This window comes from Grammomys surdaster, unplaced genomic scaffold (genome assembly GCF_004785775.1).
Source record: "Grammomys surdaster isolate TR1022 unplaced genomic scaffold, NIH_TR_1.0 1129, whole genome shotgun sequence".
Classification (NCBI taxonomy): Eukaryota; Metazoa; Chordata; class Mammalia; order Rodentia; family Muridae; genus Grammomys; species Grammomys surdaster.
The window spans coordinates 262,776-282,018 of NW_021605548.1; the positions used below are offsets into that span (position 1 = coordinate 262,776).

Consider the following 19,243-nt stretch of genomic DNA (forward strand, 5'->3'; position numbering starts at 1 on the left):
AGTCTTGTAACCCCTTATGTTTTCGTGGGGCAATGGCCGCACGACATTCTTGTGTGGCTTGTTCAAAGATTAATTGTTGAATCAGAGGCTCCATTGGACTAGTATCTCCAAAAATATGCCCGCTGCCTCTGTCATTCTAGCCACATAGTCTGAGAAAGATTCTTGAGGCCCCTGAACTATCCTGGTAAGTTGTGTGTTGGCCTCTCCTTTCTTGGAGAGTGCCTTCCATGCCTTAATGGCTGTAGCTGCAACCTGAGCGTAGGCTCCCCAGTGGTAACAGGTTTGGTCTGCAGCGTAGGCTCCCTGGCCTGTCAACAAGTCCATTGTCCATTCCTTCTGTTCAGGAGTGAGAACGACAGCGTTGGCGCGAGCCTGTGTTTGTGCGGCTTCGTACCATAATGCCTTCCATTCCATGTATTGACCCATGCTGGGAAGGGCTGCTTGAACAATCACTTGCCAATCTGCAGGAGTTAAGGCATTATTGGCAAGTCTATATAATTGTACCAAAGTAAAATTGGCGTTGGGCCCATATTTGCGAACTGATTCAGCCAATTCTTTTAGTTGAGTAAAGTCTACAGGAGAGTACACTCGCCCTTCATCTTCTGTTTCAAAAACAGGGAAAGCTGTCCTGAGCTTCTTCCTAACTTTCTCTGAGAGCAGGGAATATCCCGAGTGAGGAGCGTATGGGGGAGGAGGAATTGAGGGGGCCGAGGGAACCGTTTTCTTAGGGGGCTTCTTCAGAGGCTTTCTGATTCTACGCTCATCAGGATGGTATCTCTCTGCCTCATACTCTGCTGCCTCGTCGTCTAACTCCGCCTCCTCTGTAGAATCTAATGACTCCTCACCGGAGTCCCCAGAGGAACTCTCTGCACTGTCGATAGTCAGTGCCTCTAGGTTGGGGTAAAGCGAGCTTTTCCCGTTAGGGGGTATCTCTCCTTTATTAGGAGGGTTCTTTTCTTCAGCTGAAGGGTGTTCCTTTTCCTTTTGTTTCGGTACCTTTTCCCTACGCGCGCCTATCCTCTCACTACGTTCAGTTTCTGACATGCTGTCCTGAATATCCTCAAGGGTAGCCCGTCCGCTCGCAACTATCGCCCTACGATTTTCACAAAGAGTCAGAAGAAGGGAAACCAAAACTACAAAAATGACGGCAAGGCACAACCCGAAAGATTCAGGGACAGACATACCTCTCTGAACTTACCTCCTGCAGTTCTAAATCCTCCTCTATCGAGGGGTCCTCCAAGGTGCTGACGATGGTGAGGTCTAGTATCTCAGGTCTCAGCACCAAATGTCCTGCGCTACCTCCCGGCAGCAGGAATGACACGGCACACACAGGATCCTTCTGCAGTTCAAGCTTTAATGCCTCTTGAGAGGGAGAGCATAAGCTTCATGAGGGAAAAGGAAGGGGAGGACTCCGAGGGCCAAAACCCCAGCCCTTAAATAGAGCCTAAAGCCCGCTTAGGACATGGCAACCTCTAACTGGCTCTCCGCAGGTCAGGCCATCTGATGAGACGGGGCAGGTGGGGTGACTCAGGGGAGGGGCAATCCCTGACTCATGCGCACTGAGTTTTTCACTCGGCCGGATGCTGGCGCCATCTCGTAATGGCGACGTGAGATGGGGAAAAGGCAAAGCTTCCCACAGCACCCTAAGCCCCACCCTCTAAGGCTGCTTCTGGGACATGGTTTAGATTCAAAAGACCCTTGTCCCCAACATTTGGGTAATCTCCACAACTGTGTCTCTAGGGTGGGGATATCCCAGGAGTCTAGGCCTGCTGCTAACTTACAGAGATCAAAGACAATGTCTGGCAGCCAGGCACAAGGCGTGTGTTTTACTGTAGTGGACCAAGCCACATTTCCAGTGGCTGAGAGTACTTGCCAAGTCACTTAGGTAAGGTTGTATAGGGTTCTGAGGCTCAACACAGGAAGGAAGATACCCCTTAGCCATCTAATGGTTTCTCTGGCCTTGCAGAACAGCAGGTGATCTTGAGCTTGAGGGGGTTGCTCAGGTTTCTGGCTGCTCTCCAGTTGGCATCAGGTGCAGGTGCTGGTCAGAGTTATATGAAATCAGGCAGTTATTTCATCTACTTCAAAAGACGTTGGGATGGTCAACAGCACCAGGAATAGCCTCTTTTATTTTGTTTACTCATGTGGAACTGAAAAGAATAAACCTTTTTTGAGACCCCTAGCATATAGATGCTGAAGCCAGGCCATCTGTGCTCCAGGAACTTAGCTGACCACAAAAGTGCAGAACAGAGAATGTGGGTCCTCTGGTTCATACACTCTGGGCTCTGGGTTCTAGGAGCTGGTTGACCATAAGGAAAATACAGGTCATCTGGGCTGTTCCAAGGACTGGATGGCCACATGATAGGTGATTAAACAAGATTAAATTCTTGAAAAAATAAGTACACAGAGTGTGTTTCTCATATGATTGAATGGACTGGGGACCTTCCACTGTTTTTATGATACTGTCTGTTGATGTCCCCCTCGCCCCCGGGTTGTACCACCCTGGTTTGTGGTTTTCTCCTTTAAATACCTTTCTCCCTCTGGCCTCCAGTTTGACACTGCTCTTTTGAGTCTTGGCCTCAGCCGGTTGACATCCTGAAATAATTCCTTTTGCGGTTTGCAGTTAGTTTAGTCTCTTGAGTTTCTGGGTGGCTGTGAATTCCCACAACTTGAGCGAGGGTCTCCTCTTGGGGGGGGTCTTTCATTGGGGACTTGTCTGACATTTGTGACCACCTAAATCTCCAAGGACCCACTTGGAGGTAAGATTTCACTTGTTTTGTTCTGTTCTGTCACTGTGTGCCCATCCGTTTGTCTGGTTGTTCCGTCTCTGAAAAGTGCACTTCCGGTTTACAGCCATTCGTTTCAAGAGGGAACAAAGGGAGTGGTCAGGGCAGATGTGCTGAAGGATCACCGGTTGTAGCCCTGGGAGACATCCCAGGAGGTAAGGGGCCCACCCAGGGACGCCTGGGTGACTCCCATCTGGAGGCTGAGGAGGATACCGTGGCTTGGTAAAAAGGAGGACCTTGGCAAATTTCCGGCTACCTGTTTCTGGAGTGGTGTTGGTACTCACGGTTCAGATGGGTTTATATTGTCCTCTTTGTGTGTCTGTTTTGTTTGTGTTTTGTGTTTCTCGTAAAGATGGGACAGACCATAACTACTCCTCTGAGTTTGACCCTAAACCACTGGACTGACATATGAGCTAAAGCCCATGACTTGTCAGTTGAGGTTAAGAAAGGACAGTGGCAGACTTTCTGTGCTTCTGAGTGGCCAAAGTTTAAGGTGGGATGGCCACCAGAAGGCACTTTTGACCTGACTACCATTCTTGAAGTGAAAGCTGTTATTTTGCAGAAGGGACCAAGATCCCATCCTGGCCAGCAGCCCTACATTATTGTTTGGCTGGACTTGGTCCAGAACCTCCCGTGTGTAAAGCCATGGATTCAGAAATGTAAGCCAGGCTCCCAGCTCCTGGTGCGCCAAGAGTCAGAATGCAAACCGAAACCAAAACCTGCACCTGAGTGTGAACCCTCAGCCCCTCCAGGAAACCAAAACCTGCACCTGAGTGTGAGCCCTCAGCCCCTCCAGCTCTTCCCCGGATCTATCCTGACATCTGAATGGACCAGTCCTTCTCCCTACCATCATCCCCCAGCCCCAGCTCCAGCTCCAGCTCCAGCTCCAGCCCTGGTCCCAGCTCCTCGAGGTGCGGAGGTAGGAGGGCCAGCCTGGGGAACCCGAAGCAGAAGAGGAACGAGCCCTGAGGGACCGGACACAACCATAGCGTTACCACTGCGTGCCTATGTCCCCCCCACTCCACCGTGGACCCCGAACAGCTTCAGCCCTTACAGTACTGGCCTTTTCCCTCTGCCGATTTATATAACTGGAAAGCTAATCATCCTTCTTTTTCAGACAATCCAGCCAGCCTGACAGGTCTAGTGGAGTCACTAATGTTTTCTCATCAGCCCTCTTGGGATGATTGTCAGCAACTCTTACAGGTTCTCTTCACTACTGAAGAGGAGGAAAGCATTCTGTTAGAAGTCCGTAAAAACATTCCTGGTGACAACGGGAAACCTACACAGCTTCCCAGTGAGATTGATGCCGGATTTCAACTTAACCGCCCAGACTGGGTCTACAATATGGCTGCAGGTAGGGGGCAGCAGGGGATCTACTGTCAGACTGTAGTAGCAGGTCTCCGGGGACAGCGAGACGCCCCACCAATTTGGTCAAGGTAAGAGAAGTCCTTCAGGGACCCAACGAGCTACTGTCTGTGTTTCTTGAGAGGTTGATGGAAGCATATAGACGTTATATGCCTTTTGACCCAACTTCTGAGGGTCAGTGGGGCAGCAGTGGCTATGGCCTTTATAGGATAGTCAGCCCCTGATATAAGAAAGAAATTGCAACGTATAGAAGGATTGCAGGATTATACCCTGCAGGACTTAGCCAAGGAGGCAGAGAAAGTGTACCATAAGAGGGAGACTGAGAAAGAGAAACAAGAAAGAGAGAAGAAAGAGAGGAGAGAGAAAACAGGCAAGACCACAGGCAGGGAAGGAACCTCACTAGGATTTTGGCCGCAGTGGTAGGAGAGAAAGACAGAGATAGGAAAGGACTTAGACAGACAGGGAACCTGGGTGACAGAAGGCCGAAGCCGGGTGGAGGAAAAGTGATGCAGCAACGCCAACTGGAGAAGGATCAGTGTGCCTACTGTAAAGAGAAAGGGCACTGGGGCGGAGACTGTCCTAAGAAAGAGGGCAGGACACCTAAGCTTCTGGCCCTTGAAGAAGATGACTGGGGGGATGGGGCTCAGTCCCCCTTTCCGAGCCTAGGGTAACCCTGAATGTGGAGGGGACCCAAGTGGACTTTCTGGTCGACACAGGAGCAGAGTATTCTGTGCTAAAACAGCCATTAGGGAAACTAAAGAAAAAAAAAGACTATAGTTATAGGGGCAAACAATATCCTTGGACTATATCACAAATTGTTGACTTAGGAAAAGGGCAAGTGTCCCATTCCATCCTGGTTTTTCCTGGATGCCCTATGCCTTTGTTGGGAAGGGACTTATAGATAAAATTGAAGGCACAGATTAAGTTTGCTCAGGCAGGGCCAGAGGTAACCTGGGAGACCACAACCTCTATGATACTGGCTTTGAAATTAAAAGAAGAGTACCGGCTTCATGAGCTTCAAAAGCAGCAAGAATCCCCAGACATCAGTGAATGTCTAGCAGAATTTCCATGAGCCTGGGCTGAAACTGGAGGCGTGGGGATGGCAGAAAGAGTTCCCCCTATCGTAGTGGGACTAAAAGCCAGTGCCTCTCCCCACTGGGGTACGACAATACCCGATGAGTCGTGAAGCAAGGGAAGGAATTAGGCCCCATATCCAAAGACTGTTACAACAAGGCATTCTAGTTCCCTGCCAGTCGCCATGGAACACCCCCCTTCTGCCAGTAAAGAAGCCTGGCACCAATGATTATAGGCCAGTACAGGACTTGAGAGACGTTAATAAGAGAGTCCAGGACATCCACCCATCTGTGTCAAACTTGATATATAAGGTCAGATTAGAGCCAGATGTATTAGTAGTGGGTGATTTTAGTACCCCATACTAATTTGTAGATATGGAATCCAAACTGGTAAGCCAAAAAACCTCAGTGATGAACTGTAAAATAAATCAAAAGGACTTTACAAATGTTTCACGGAATGGCAGAGTAGTCTATCCAACAGAAACAGAGTGCACAACTTTTCACTGTGCCCTGGAAACTCCACTCAGACAACAAATCGAGTCTTTCCAAATAAAAAGAATCAGAATAATCTCTTATATTGTATCAGATGATAGTGTAGTTAACTAGAAATCAGTAATGTGAAAAGTACAGAAACTCCATAAATACATGGAGACCAAAAACACACCTTTCAGTGACTAGTGTGTCGCCAAAGAAATCAGGGAAGAAATGAGAAAGTTTCTAGAATTAAGGGAAATTGAAAGCACAAGTTACCAGAATCTCTTGGTTACAGGTACATGTGTGTGCACGTGGACACACAGAATGTGTATAATTTTAAAACTTAAGAAACACAAAACATCCTTTTCCAAGCATCTGCCAAGATGGCTGAAGTGAAGCAGAAGAAGAAGCAGACCTTTTTCAAGTGTAAGTTAACCTATCAAGGCATAGACCTTGACCAACTGCTAAATATGTCTTGTGAGCCACTGATGCAGCTGTATAGCACACAATAGAGGCAGAAGCAGCACTCACTGCTCAAGCTGTTGAGAAAGGCCAAGAAGGAGGCACCACCCATGGTGAAGCCCAAGGTGGTGAAGACCCACCTAGGGACATGATCATTCTGTCTGAGATGGCCAGCAGCATGGTGGGCATGTACAATGGCAATACTTTCAACCAGGTGGAAATCAAACCAGAGATGTTCGGACACTACCTGGGTGAGTTCTCCATCACCTACAAGCCTGTGAAGCATGGTCTGCCCGGTATTGGTGCCACCCACTCCTCCCAATTCATCCCTCTCAAGTAGAGGATGAAACCAAAAAGTATCTTGGTGAAGAAAACACTAGAAGGTGTAAACGTCTCCTGTGCTCATGGGTAGGCTGATTCAGCATATGGAAAAGGCTGCATTGCTGAAAGCAATGTATAGAGTCAACACAATTTCCATCAAATATATAGTTACATTCTATTAGAAATAGTAATTCAAAAATTCACATGTAAGCACAAAAAACGCCCAAATATCTCAAGGAATTTTTTAAAAAAATTATTTCTTTATTTTGTGTATATGAGTAGCCTGTAGCTCTCTTCAGACACACCAGAAGAAGGCATCCAATCCCATTACAGATGGTTGTGAGCCACCATGTAGTTGCTGGGAATTGAATCAGGACCTCTGGAAGAGAAGTCAGTGCTCTTAACCTCCAGGGCCTTTTCTCCAGCCCTAGCTGAAGGAATTCTTAGCAGTGCTGGGTGAATGACAGGACTGGATCCTCAGCTTCTGTTCTGAGCCACTGTAACCGACCCATAGACCAATGGTGTGGAAGGAGGACCCAGCAGGACACACACAGTGACGTACACCTCATTTGTGATAAACCTTCCAAAAACATATACTGAGGGTTGGGGGGGGGAAGACAGCCCCTTTAACAAAACATGTTTAAAATGAATCAAAGACCACAGTGTAAGGCTTGAAGCTTTGAAAATCTGAGACAAAGACACATCAAGACACAGAGACAAGGATTTTCTGTCAGGACTCCCACAGCACAGGGTCAACCCCAAGACTAGACAAATTACATACAATTAAAATGCTGCTTACTCTATAGCAAAAGATAGAATCACAAGAGTGGAGACACGATTGACACAACGGGAAGATGTATTTACCTACTACACATCAGCTAGCAGATCAAAGAGCTGCGAATTTTATGCTACAAAATATCAAATCAACCAATCAATGGGGATGGAGAGATGATGGGGAGATGGGAGATGATGGAGGAATGGAGAGATGGAGACATGGTGGAGTGATGAAGAGATGGAGGGATGTTGCAGAGATGGAGAAATGATGGTGGGATGGAGAGATGATGGAGAGATGATGGAGGGATAGGAAGAGTTTAAGAGCTCTTCCTGCTCTTCCAGAGGACCAGAGTTCAGCTCCCAGCACCTGCATCAGGAGGCTTACAACCACTATAATTCTAGCTCCAGAGGATCCAACACTTTGGACCCTGTACACATGGCACACATATAAAGAAAAAATAATGAATGAATGAAGTACTGAACTAAATATTTTTTTTTGGCTTTTCAAGACAAGGTTTTTCTGTGTAGTCCTGGCTGTCCTGGAACTCACTCTGTAGACCAGGCTGGCCTTGAACTCAGAAATCCGCCTGCCTCTGCCTGAACTAAATATTTCTTAAACAAAGAAATGTAAAAGGACAATAAGTACTTCTTTGGTCTCATGGTTTGAGGGTCAGTTTAATAACAAAAACCCAGGCTTCAGCTGCCTTCTCAGTCCTCTTCATGGGTAAAGATCAATCCTCAACCCTCACTCTCCTAAAGCTGCCACTGCTGGGTCAAGACACATTTTACCTTATTACCAGACTTACGAAAGATTTCTATATAACTTTTTACAATTCCTTTATCTAAAGAAACTCACTTTACAATGACTGCTCTCAATGATCAACCACCTACATCTCATGTCAAATAATTGGATAGGCAAAAATATAAAGTTTTAAGTTTATGTAAGGCCTGAGGATGCAAAAGCATCTCAGGAAGTGTTTAAGGATCTAAGAAAATGTTCGAGGGTCTAGGAAGGTGTTTTGAGATTGGTAAATGTAAGGTATGAAGAACGGAGGGTGTAAAAACTTAGGCAATACAAAAAATGATTTAATGTGTACTGGAGAAATGGAAAGTGCTTCTGATTCTGATCCCTCTCTATATTACTGCTGTATCAAGCTTCAAAAGTTCAAATTTTAACTATTAACCACTAGAGTTCTGATCCACTATTAGTCTAACTCTGATAAAGCCTTCCACTGTTGATCCACTATTATTGTAGTCACAAGCTCAAGATTTTAAATTTCCTCTGGTTATTTTCTAAATATAGACTTAAAAGTGTTTCTTATTAAAAAGGTCCATCTAATCTATATGCATCCAGCCTTCTGGATAGAGGAAAGAAGTCCCTCTTTCACAATCTCTAATCATACTGCAAATCAGGATCAAGGGAGCTCTTGTCCCTTCTGTCTTACAGAAGGTTTGTGTTCCCTGAGTTCACCTTAAAGATTCTTTATGCTTTTAACCCAAAATCATTTGCCAAGCCTCTACAATGACACAAAGGTATGGGTCTACTGTCTTTTCTACAATGTGAGTTTCAGTATAGATTTCAAACAATGGTGTTTCAGTCAGGGTTTCTATTCCTGTACAAACAAATCATCCTGACCAAGAAACAAGTTGGGGAGGAAAGGGTTTATTCAGCTCACACTTCCACAATGTTGTTGGTCACCAAAGGAAGTCAGGATAGGAACTCACACATGGAAGGGACTTAGAGGTAGGAGCTGATGTAGCGGCCATGGAGGGGTGCTACTTACTGGTTTGCTCAGCTTGCTTTCTTACTAGCCCAGGAATGACACCACCCACAATAGTATAGGCTCTCCCTCCTAGATCACTAGTTGAGAAAATGCCTCATAGCTGGATCTCATGGAGGCATTTCCTAAAGGGAGGCTCCTTTCTCTGTGGTAACTCCAGCTAGTGTCAGGTTGACACTTAAAACCAGCCAGTACAAATGATAATGCTAAGGTGTCTCTTTGTGTAAACTCAGAAGCTTCAGTGGTCCTACAAAAGTAGAGGATCTTTCTCTCCTCATGACTGATAAGTGTGAGACCTACATGTTCCCCGGGGAAACAACAAGCCTGATAGAGACCCAGACTGAGTCACTCCACAAATTGTGTAAAGAACTCTACCCATGAGCTGAAGAGATGGCTCATCGGTTAAGAGCACTATCTGCTCTTCCAGATGTCCTGAGTTCAATTCTTAGCAACCACATGGTGGCTCACAACCATCTGTGATGAGATCTGATGCCTTTTTCTGGTGTGTCTGAAGATAGTGACAGTCTACTCATACACATAAATAAATTTTTAAAAATGAAAAAAGAACTCTGCCCATAAAACCAGGAACATCTGCATTCCACTCTTTTTGGAAGCCTTTGCTCTTCACACAAGGCTAGCCCATTCACAGGACAGAAGATACTAATCTACTTTTCTTCTAGGCCCATGCTTTCCCCTGTACTTCCACCAATGGGATTTTTGAAGTCTCCAGTATGACAGACAACCAATTTCTTCTGTACCCATACTTCCCAAGCTCAAACCCAGCAACTCCTCACCCTCCCACCTCATGCCATTCCTCTTCAGCAGGAAGTAGCCAGAACTGAACGGGAGCCCCTGGACATAAAGAGGTTGGCATGTTAGGATGGAACCCCTGCTCATCTTCCTGAACAAGCCAGGAAACCCCAACTGCTTCTCCTTCCCCCAACTCCACCTGCTCAGAGAAAACTCTGGGGTAACTTGTCATCACTTCTCATCGCAGAGTTTCCAGCCAGGGGCTCAGTTTTTGACCATGGATGGACACAGTCCCAGCTCCTAGATCACGTGTCATCACTCCACTTCCTAGAACCATAAAACCTTCTTGCTTTAGTCTGGATGTGAAACTTCCCTGATCTCCACATGTGACATCAGTGAATCCACCTGAGAGCTGCCTCCTAAGAAACCTGCCATATCTAGTTTTAATCTAGTCTCATCTGGCCCTGTTTGTATAACTGAGAAAGAAAGCACCTATCAGGAAGAAGCTGTTGCTACTTCCACCTCTCAGCAAGCTAAGGCTGAGCTGCACTATGGAGGTGGTGTGGTCCCCACCAAGTACCAAACACTTGTCCTAGCTGTGCAAGCTCCCAGGGGTGATCAGAACCCCTTGGTCACATCAGTTAGAAACATCTTTTCCCTAGACACAGAGCTCAGGAACTCCCCTGTACCATGAGACTCGTTGATTCCCAGAATCTGCCTGTCTGTAGGTCACAGGAGTGAGGTGATAGCCATCATATATATCTTGATTTTGTGTGGGCAAACCCCACCCTTCCCATTTCCTACTGATGATCCATTATCCCTCAGAAACACAGCACTAGCTTTAGTTTGTACATTTATTGAATTTTCCCAACTCCTGGGTCTCGTTGCATTCTAACCCAGTGACTGACTTTGGTACTTGGCTTTCCTAGAGGCTGGGCTTGGCAAGATTCTGCCCTGGCTGGAGGGTAGGACATGGAGATGTTGCTGGAACGGAGGCCTGCAGGCTAATGAGGTTTCTGACCTAGACTAGACAATAGGGCCAGGGAGGCATAGAGAGCACATGTGGGGCCCTGAGAAGTTGGTTCCCAGTGCACCTGGGGGGGTTCCACCTGCAGCCTTAGGCCACATTCTTCTAGCAAGACCCAGGTGGGAGCCTCCTCATCCCAGCTGTTCCCAAGGAGCCCGGAGGGCAGGGACACAGACCTCTGCTCCTTCCATGGGGTGCTCTGTTCCAAGATGTGCTCCACCTACCAACAGAGGAGGGTAAGAGGTTATAGATGCTGCCTGTAGTTTGAGCCTGAGGGAAGCAGCACCTTCCCATGTCAACCTCGATGTCCCCGGGGCCCCATTGCACCCCAAAGGCCAGGTCCACTCACCAACTTCAGCTGCTTTGACAGTACTGTTGACTCCAGAGGCTTAGCCAACAGAGGCCGATGAGTTTCACTCAGCCCTGGGGAGAGATCTGGGCTGAGATAGGGTTCCAGAATGCCCCATATAGAACCTAGCCCTCCCTTCCTGATCCCTACTAACCCCACCTTGGGCTGCTCACCATTCAGTGCTGCCAACAGATAGAAGATAGGGGCTGCGAATTTCATCACCAGCTCTCCAGAATCTAGCACCAGACACTCAAGGATGCAGCCTGCTGGGCCATTCAGAGGCTCCACCTTCTCTCCACTGCACAGGCCCTGCCATAGCTGAGGTAGGGATGGAGAAAGTGAGGCTGAGCAGGTTTGTCCAGACCCTGTCCAGGTTTGTCCCCACCAGCACTCTTACTCACTGAGGCCTCTAAGGCGTCCAGGCTGGGCTGGTCCTGTAGAATCCTCCCAATGTCCTCTAGTAGCTGTTGTTTTAACTCCATTTTTAATGTCCCCAGTTGTAACGAGCCAGCCTTCACCTCTGCACACAGACTTTGGAAGTCTTCCCTGAATTCTTCTTCCTTAGGTATTCCATCTGGAGGGACTAAGGGAATTACCACCTGATGCCCATGAGGTCTTGGGGAACATTAGTTAGGAGGGGTAGGTCCAGGTAGCAGATGCAGAAGCAGTGGACTTCCAGGGTGGTCAAGGCGTTACTGACCTGACATGAATTTGAGCTTCTGACCAATGGACTGTAGTGCAGTGAGCAGATTAAATCTATGATGCTCCTGGTCCACTACACTTCTGTTGACTAGACAACAAATCGGGATGGTGGAAGGGGAAGAGCTGTTTTGATTAGTGACCCAGGGACCATTGTCTCATGTCAAAGAGGGATGAGATCTTTACCTGGACCCTCCTAAACCCATCTCTCCTACTAATGGCAGCCCATGGAAGATGGAAAGCTAAGCTAGTCCAGCAACATCACCTGAGTTGAGCCTCACCCATTGTGTATACATGTGTATGTGTGGTGTGTGCCCACCTCATGCTCTGAGCATAAAACACCTCAAAGCTAAGGGGTAAGTAGGGCCAGAGTGTCTCGGGCCTTACCTGAGGAGCACTCAAATGTCCTCTTTTTCTCATCCGGGAGGAGAAGGACACCTGGCAGCAGGAAGAAGCAAGCAGGTCATCAATCCATTATCCCCAGGGCTCCTGGGACCTCATGAGACCCTGCCCCTACAACCCACATCTCAGTCCTGACACACTTTACCATCCTGTCTGGGAGGTCATGCAGCCAGATACCCACAGCATCCCCTGGCTAGCTGAAGTGCTTCTCTGCTACAGAGTCTGGACTCTAGAGACAGTCCCTTGCCACTCACCCCATGTAGAGCCAATGAGCAGTTTCGCCACTCGGAATGCAAGGACGCTGCCTGGAGGAAGGGTCACCATTCTTTTCCAGCTTTGGTGGCCCTTGCCATCACCCTGAAGGATGGATATGGGCTCAGGGGTGTGGAGTGAATAGCTACAAGTGGAGTTTTGGTGACAGGCTTGTCATTGGTAATGGCTGATCCAGCCTTTAACAGTTCCAGCTAACTGAGCAAGTGGGGCTAAGGCTTGATTCTGGAAAGGTCTTAGAAGAGTCTTCCATCACTGCCTGGGATGTTGCCCCAAGTTCTAAGATTCCTGCTCTGTGCTCATGTAGGACTAGGCTGGTGTTAGGGGTAGCATCACATACCTGGAAGCATGAGGCTCCAGCCAGTGTAAACTTGCCTGAGACTCCTGACTGTGGGTCTGGGTGATCTTCACCTCCTCCTTTGTCTGCAGCACCTCGGTCACAACAAACAGGTCATCCCCATGCCTCCGAAGCTGTTGCAGGATTTTATTCTCAGGCTGCTGCAGTTTCCTACAGAAAGATTGCCAGGGCTTGCCCACCATGGACTAGCCTCCCTCTCTTCCATCCTGTTGACAGGTGAGATGGAAAGTCTAGGGAATCCAGGAGTCTGTGGATACCAAGCTTGGGAAATTTTCCAGGGCATTCCCAACAGTGTCTAGGTGCTTGTGAGGGTAATGACCAGTTCAAACACCAAGAAATGGATGCCTGTGACTGTGGAGGGACTCCATTGTGTACGATCCATCAATGTTCCAAGTCCACATCACCATCTTTCCATAGAAACCAGGAGCACAGCCTGATTCCAAGGGACTTGGGCCCTTCCTTTATATTTTGATCTTCAGGATACAGTCCTGGCAACCAAGGTTTAACATCCCCCCCCACTTACATTGTTTATAGTGCTCCCTTCCTCTTGGACTTCCCTTGTTCAGTGCTGAGAGATACTGCCTCAGAACCCATCTGATGCCCAGAACCCAGCAACCTTCCCAAGAAGCATGGATGCTCAAAGTAAGAGAGCTGTTATCCCTACCGGGACTCACCTTTCACTCTTCATGATATCCCAGGTCTTCGGATTCACACGCAGTATACACATACTCATGGAGGCACTGGAACTGTCAGATGCTGCAGCCCCACCAGAAACTCTCCATTCTCTCATGTGTGACCATGGCACACTGCCCTGTTTGTTTCCATCGATGTCGTCAGAGATTTGGAAATGGCCAGTACACTCCGGTTCTAAAACGAGACCAGCTCTACAGTCCTATTCCAATATCCACTGCCTTGTTTTTCATATGCAGCAATGGGCCTTAAAGAACTCCCCACTCTGGAAATGGGGCCAGAGAAATATAACTGAAAGTGCCCAGTAAGATGGCAGGCTGGGCTTCACCCACTGCCTTCTTCTATTCAATCTGGGGGCTCAGGATGGGAAGGAGGGGAGTGGGTAAAGGAGGTACATGGTTCTGGAACACTGGGTTCCAGGATGTCCTTGATTGACAGGTTGAGAAATTTATAATGGGGTTTCCAGAACCAAGAGCTTGAGTGTTTCCTGCTCAGGAGGCAGTAGGGCTTTAAGCTGATTGAATTTGGAGCATAGTCCACTGGGATGAGATCTCCTCTGCCATGGTCCACCTTCTGGATCACACTCTTGACCACTCTCTCAAAGGCTGATGTCATGATCCTTGGGGCGGATGGCAGAGGTCCATACTCAGTTTCTCCCAGCACTCAGGAACCCCATCTCTTCAGAGTAGCCTTGCCTTGTTAGTCCTGGCACATCCTGCCTGACCAACACAACACAGGGGACACTGTTCACTCTGTGGCTCACTTATCTATCTCTCTCTGGGGTCTCTGACACTTGACTGAGGAGGAAGAGGAGGTAGCCTATTGCAGCAGGTCCTGCACTTCCCACACTATTAATTACTGTGTCACCCTTGGCCACCTGCTGGTCTAAGATACCCCGCTGGGCTCCTTGGCTGAGGGCCAAGGCTCGGGAAAATACTTGAGCCCTCACTTCTAAGAGACTTGGCACAGGAGCACACAGAAAAGCCAGTGTTCCATGGTTCCAGAAGCCGGTGGTTTCCTCCAGGGCTCTCATGGACAGCTGAGTTAACTGACCTCCTTGAACCTTCATGGGTCAGAGGTCAAAACAGGCTTGGGGTAGTCAACCTGTGCAGTGTGCAGCAACTGTTATACCCCTAGGAAACCAGGTTAGAACTAATGATGGACAGTGAAGCAAGAAGACCCTTGGGGATCAGGAAGGGACTTATGGGACAGGGAGTCATCATTCATCCAAAAAGCCTAGAGTGTGCCCTGTGCTTCTCACCATTTCCCTCTCCTGCATCCTCCCCATGCCAGCATCAAGCACAAACCAGGCTGGTCCCATTGTTTCTGTAGTGGGTGGCCTCCATCTAGGCCCTAGCTGCTAGGGTCTCTTCAATCTGTCTGGTATAGTGGGGCTTCTGGAAGGCTGAATCCCCAACTTAACAAGCAGGCATCCAGGCCATAGAGTAGAGACCACACCAGAGTAGGGGCGGCTGGGCTCTGGGAGGGGCCGAGTAGCAGGGTGGCTCACCTAGATCTTCACCTCTACTGAGGTATTTGGGATCACCAAGGGAAGCAAGTTCCTTCTGGGGTGCCGGGGGAAGGGTCTCTTGTCTGTTCAACCCGTGAGCAGCAAGGGAGCCACCAGCAAGAGCAGTTCTGCAGGAGGTGTCAGGACACAAAAATGAAACCTTGAAGGTGTAGTCAGCAGTATTTAAGAAGCCTTTCTTCCTGGAACATCGGGGCGTGGCCTGCCCTGCCCTAGCCTCCCCCTCCTTCCCAGAACCTACCTGGAGTTAGATCTCCCCTGAGATCCTGGTAACAGGGAACTTCAGATTCTTTTGGGCTGGCTTCCTACAACTTTGAGGTGCTAATTCTTTCTTAAACACCTGGGCCATAGTAAAAGATCAGAATGGACTTCTCTAGAGGTTTACAACTGTGCCAGTTGCCAGGAAGCATGTCCTTAGTTATCAGGAAAAAGCAAATCAAAACTAAGTAACATCAGGCTGGAGAGATGGCTCAGAGGTTTATAGCACAGGTTGCTTTTCCAGAGGTCCTGAGTTCATTTCCAAGCAACAACATGGTGATTCACAACCATTTGTAAGGGGATCTGATGACCTCTTTTGGTGTGTCTGAATGGAACAATAGTGCTGTACTCATATGCATAAAATAAAGAAATAAATATAAAACGAATTAGCGCTATAAAAACAGAACAAAATTGAAAAACAAAACTAGATAGTATCAAAGGCCTCTTGGCTGGTTGGCTGTCCTAAGTAAATTGTAGTAAGATGTAGAAAAACAAACCCCGAGATCCAGGCAGGAAACTGGAAACAGGAGAGCTGTTCTAGAATGCAAAGGCAGTTTTTGAAACCGGTGAATGTAGAGTTACCAGGTGACCTAGCAGTTGGACTTTTAGGTGCTTATCCAAAGCAAGAGGTTAACCTGGGGTTGTGGCTATCAATGGTGAAGTGTTGTTGAAATAGCAAACAGAAGATCAAACAGATCAAATGTGTACACCAATGTTTATGGTAGTATTTAAAGTTTTTCTTGAGATTTAAAAAATGTTTATTTTATGTGTGTGAGTGTTTTATCTGCATGCATGCAAGTGCACCATATGTGGGTGCCAGAAACTGAGTACTGGTCCTCTGTAAGAGCAGCAAGTGCTCCATGGTAACATTTGAAAGAGTCAAACAAATAACTCTTAAGTGACCTGAATGTCCATCAACTCATACATAGATTTTAAAAAATAGTAAATGTGAACAGTATTTTGCCGAGTTCTTTGCCCTGCACACACCAGGCAAGAAAGCATCCTATAACTACAGTCTGTCACCAACCCACAGTAGGGTGCTTGCATGGCAACTGGGAGGCATGAATACACTTCTAAGCTACACTGAAGAATGTGGATGAACTCTGAAAACATGACCACAAGCAGAAGAAGGCAGACCACAACTATACCAAACCAACACAAACCAGCCAACGAACCAAGCCACCAACCACACACCTACCCCGTCACTGTGCAAGTTATCCTGTATGAAATCCTGAAAAAAAAGTCAATCTGTTAGTGGTTGCCAGTGTCTAAGGAATGAATAAATAGGAAGAAACTCCTAATGGTTTTGGAGTGTTTTTTTTTCCTGTGGTGTTGGAAATAGCCACACAGGTTTATTTATCTATACACTTGTTTATTTAATTTAACTTTGAGACAGGGTCTCTTTATCTATCCCCTGCTGGCCTGGAACTCACTAGATAAACAAAACTGTCTTGGGACTCACAGAGATTCACCTGCCTCTGCCTCCTGAATGCTGGGCTTAAAGGCATGAACCACCTTGCCGATACATGTTTGAACATACTAGACTCCCGGAATTGTGCACTTTAAATGGCTGGAGTGTATGTCGGATCCAGTGTAAACATATTTCTCCTCATTTGCTTCAGCTGCTGTATCCCTTCCCTTCCCTTCTACATATTAAAGATATCTCCTCACCAGGGACTGCCATGAATGCAAAGATTAGAATGCAAGAATTGCCTAGATTAGATTGGCCTGTGGGCATTTCTGTGGGGCTATCATCTTCAATGGTGATTTTTGTGAGAAGGGCCAGCCCTTTGTGGGTGATACCATCTTTAGGCATCTGAAAACTTGCTCGGGCTGTATAAGAGAACTATGGGAGAATAGACAAGCCAGCAATCAGCTTTCCTCCTTGGTATCTGCCACAGCTTGTGTTCCTGTGCTGATTTAAAGATTAGAATAGATAGTTAGAACTTTCTCCTCCCTTGAGAAACTACCAGGTGGCTGAGACTTTCTGTTGAGCTCAGGGCCAGAGAATTCCAGAATCGCCCTGTCCCAGGAAATGACTCAGTCGAGGTAGAGGGGAGACCCCTTACCTCCCCTTCTACATACCAAAGATGTCTCTCATCAGGGGCTGCCATTGAATGCAAAAAACAATGGGCCCCACCAATGAGAGATAACCAACTCATGCTACCTACAACCTAGTATAAAAAGTGAATGCCTTTGTTCTTCGGGGTCACCTCTGCTCTGATTGCGGAACAGCCCCAGTGCCCTGGATGAATCAATAAACCACTTGCACATTGCATCGATCTCTGTCTCTGTGTCCTTAGAGAGTGACATCCCAGACATAAGAACCATTGCTCTGGGTCTTACACTGACTTCCTTCAAAGAGTAACTAAGACACACAAGTCAAATAAATCCTTTCTTTCCCACAGCAACAAGAAGCAAACCCAAACAGTATGTGCATATTGTACACATCTGTCTCTATATCTGTGTGTACTATGTGGACCTGTGTATGTTTACTTGTTCATGTGTTTGTACCTGTAAGTGTATGTGTTCATGTTTCTACAGGAGCATCTGCAAGCATGTATATCTGGAAGTATAGATGCTTTTGTGTGTTTATGTGTGCACATTTGCACAATGCATGTCTTTGAGTGTATCAGTGGGGCTTGTGCCAGGCCGGGGCTGTCCACTGCAGGAAGTGACTCCATCTGACATATCAGGTCTTCAATCTCCCCCTGCTCCTTTTGTAAGCAGTACTCACCCTTATGAGCCTTGTTCCTTATTTCTCCCTCTCAAGTTGGGCGAGCTCTAGGTCAGGGACAAGGGCAAGTAGTCTTTGTCTTTTTGTTTTGAGACAGGGTCTTTTTATGTATCCCTGGATGTTCTGGACCTCACTATGTAGATCAGGCTGGCCTCAAACTCATAGAGAGCCTGCTGTTTCTGCCTGAGATTAGGTCCATGAGCCACAGCACCCTGCTGGAAGAAGCATTTTGAGTTCTGGGGGATCTTGAGGGCTTTCAGCAGGATGTGATAACCTCTGCTTTACTTCTGTTTTTATTTTTCATTTTTCAATAATGTGTATTCCACTGTAAGACTCTTGGGGAGCCTTAGCTTATCTGAGACCCTGGAGTGAACCACGGGGAGATGTAAGTAGATGCAAAAAGCAGGAGGAACTTTAATGATCCAATGCATTGGGGCTTCCTACACCGAAGGTGGAGTGGTGACCCCAGGCAGCCCATTTGGTCAGTTTCTATACAGTTTAAGGGATGGACTAGGGAAACAGTGACTAGGCACAATATGATTGGCAGAATAGTGTGACTTTTAAACTGATTGGTCTTTGGGGAATGTTAATCCAGTAAGTGTCCTCTGACTAAGGAATGCTAATTAGCATCTCCCATGGTGGGGGGAGGGGAACAAGTGTTCCAAAGTTCCTCTTCATTCCCCTCTTTGTCTTTGTGTATGCTATTGGATAATTATGCAGCTTATATTGAAGACCCCCCACTCAGGGGAGACCCTCACTCAAGTCTCGGGATGTCAGGACCATCTAACAACTCGCAAGACACCGAAACTGGATCCAAACCGCAAAAGGCTTTATTTCCAGATTTCGGGGTATCAGTTGACTGAGGCCAATGCTCACAAGGGGAGCATTGACCTCAAGGCTCTGGAGTGACAGGTATTTAAAGAGGAAAACTGCAAACCATTGGGGCAAAGGGGGGAGGTGACAGTAGTTAGTCATAAACCAAGGTGGGGAGTGGGAAACATCTTACACATGTCATAAACCAGAGTGAGGAGGGGGTGAGGGGGTTGTTAAGGAGACATAATCATAAAAATAACAAAGAATTCCAGAGGAAACCAGCCTACTTGGGTCAGCGTCATGTGAAAAAACACTCTGTATACCTA

General features: G+C 47.2%; 1 protein-coding gene and 1 pseudogene across 1 annotated transcript; one reads left to right on the top strand and one right to left on the bottom strand.

Annotated features, from left to right (window-relative positions):
- The first annotated feature begins 6,081 nt into the window (after positions 1 to 6,081).
- Positions 6,082 to 6,500, top strand: LOC114634844 (annotated as a pseudogene).
- Positions 6,501 to 10,727: 4,227 nt separating this feature from the next.
- LOC114634843 (gasdermin-D-like) lies at positions 10,728 to 14,196 on the bottom strand. The gene is given in 11 exon segments (XM_028783442.1): positions 10,728 to 11,033; positions 11,163 to 11,236; positions 11,336 to 11,480; positions 11,564 to 11,736; positions 11,863 to 11,952; positions 12,249 to 12,299; positions 12,518 to 12,620; positions 12,874 to 12,914; positions 12,917 to 13,041; positions 13,566 to 13,647; positions 13,977 to 14,196. Coding segments are annotated over 11 exon segments (1,347 nt in total). The 3' UTR covers positions 10,728 to 10,790.
- Between the last annotated feature and the right edge of the window lie 5,047 nt (positions 14,197 to 19,243).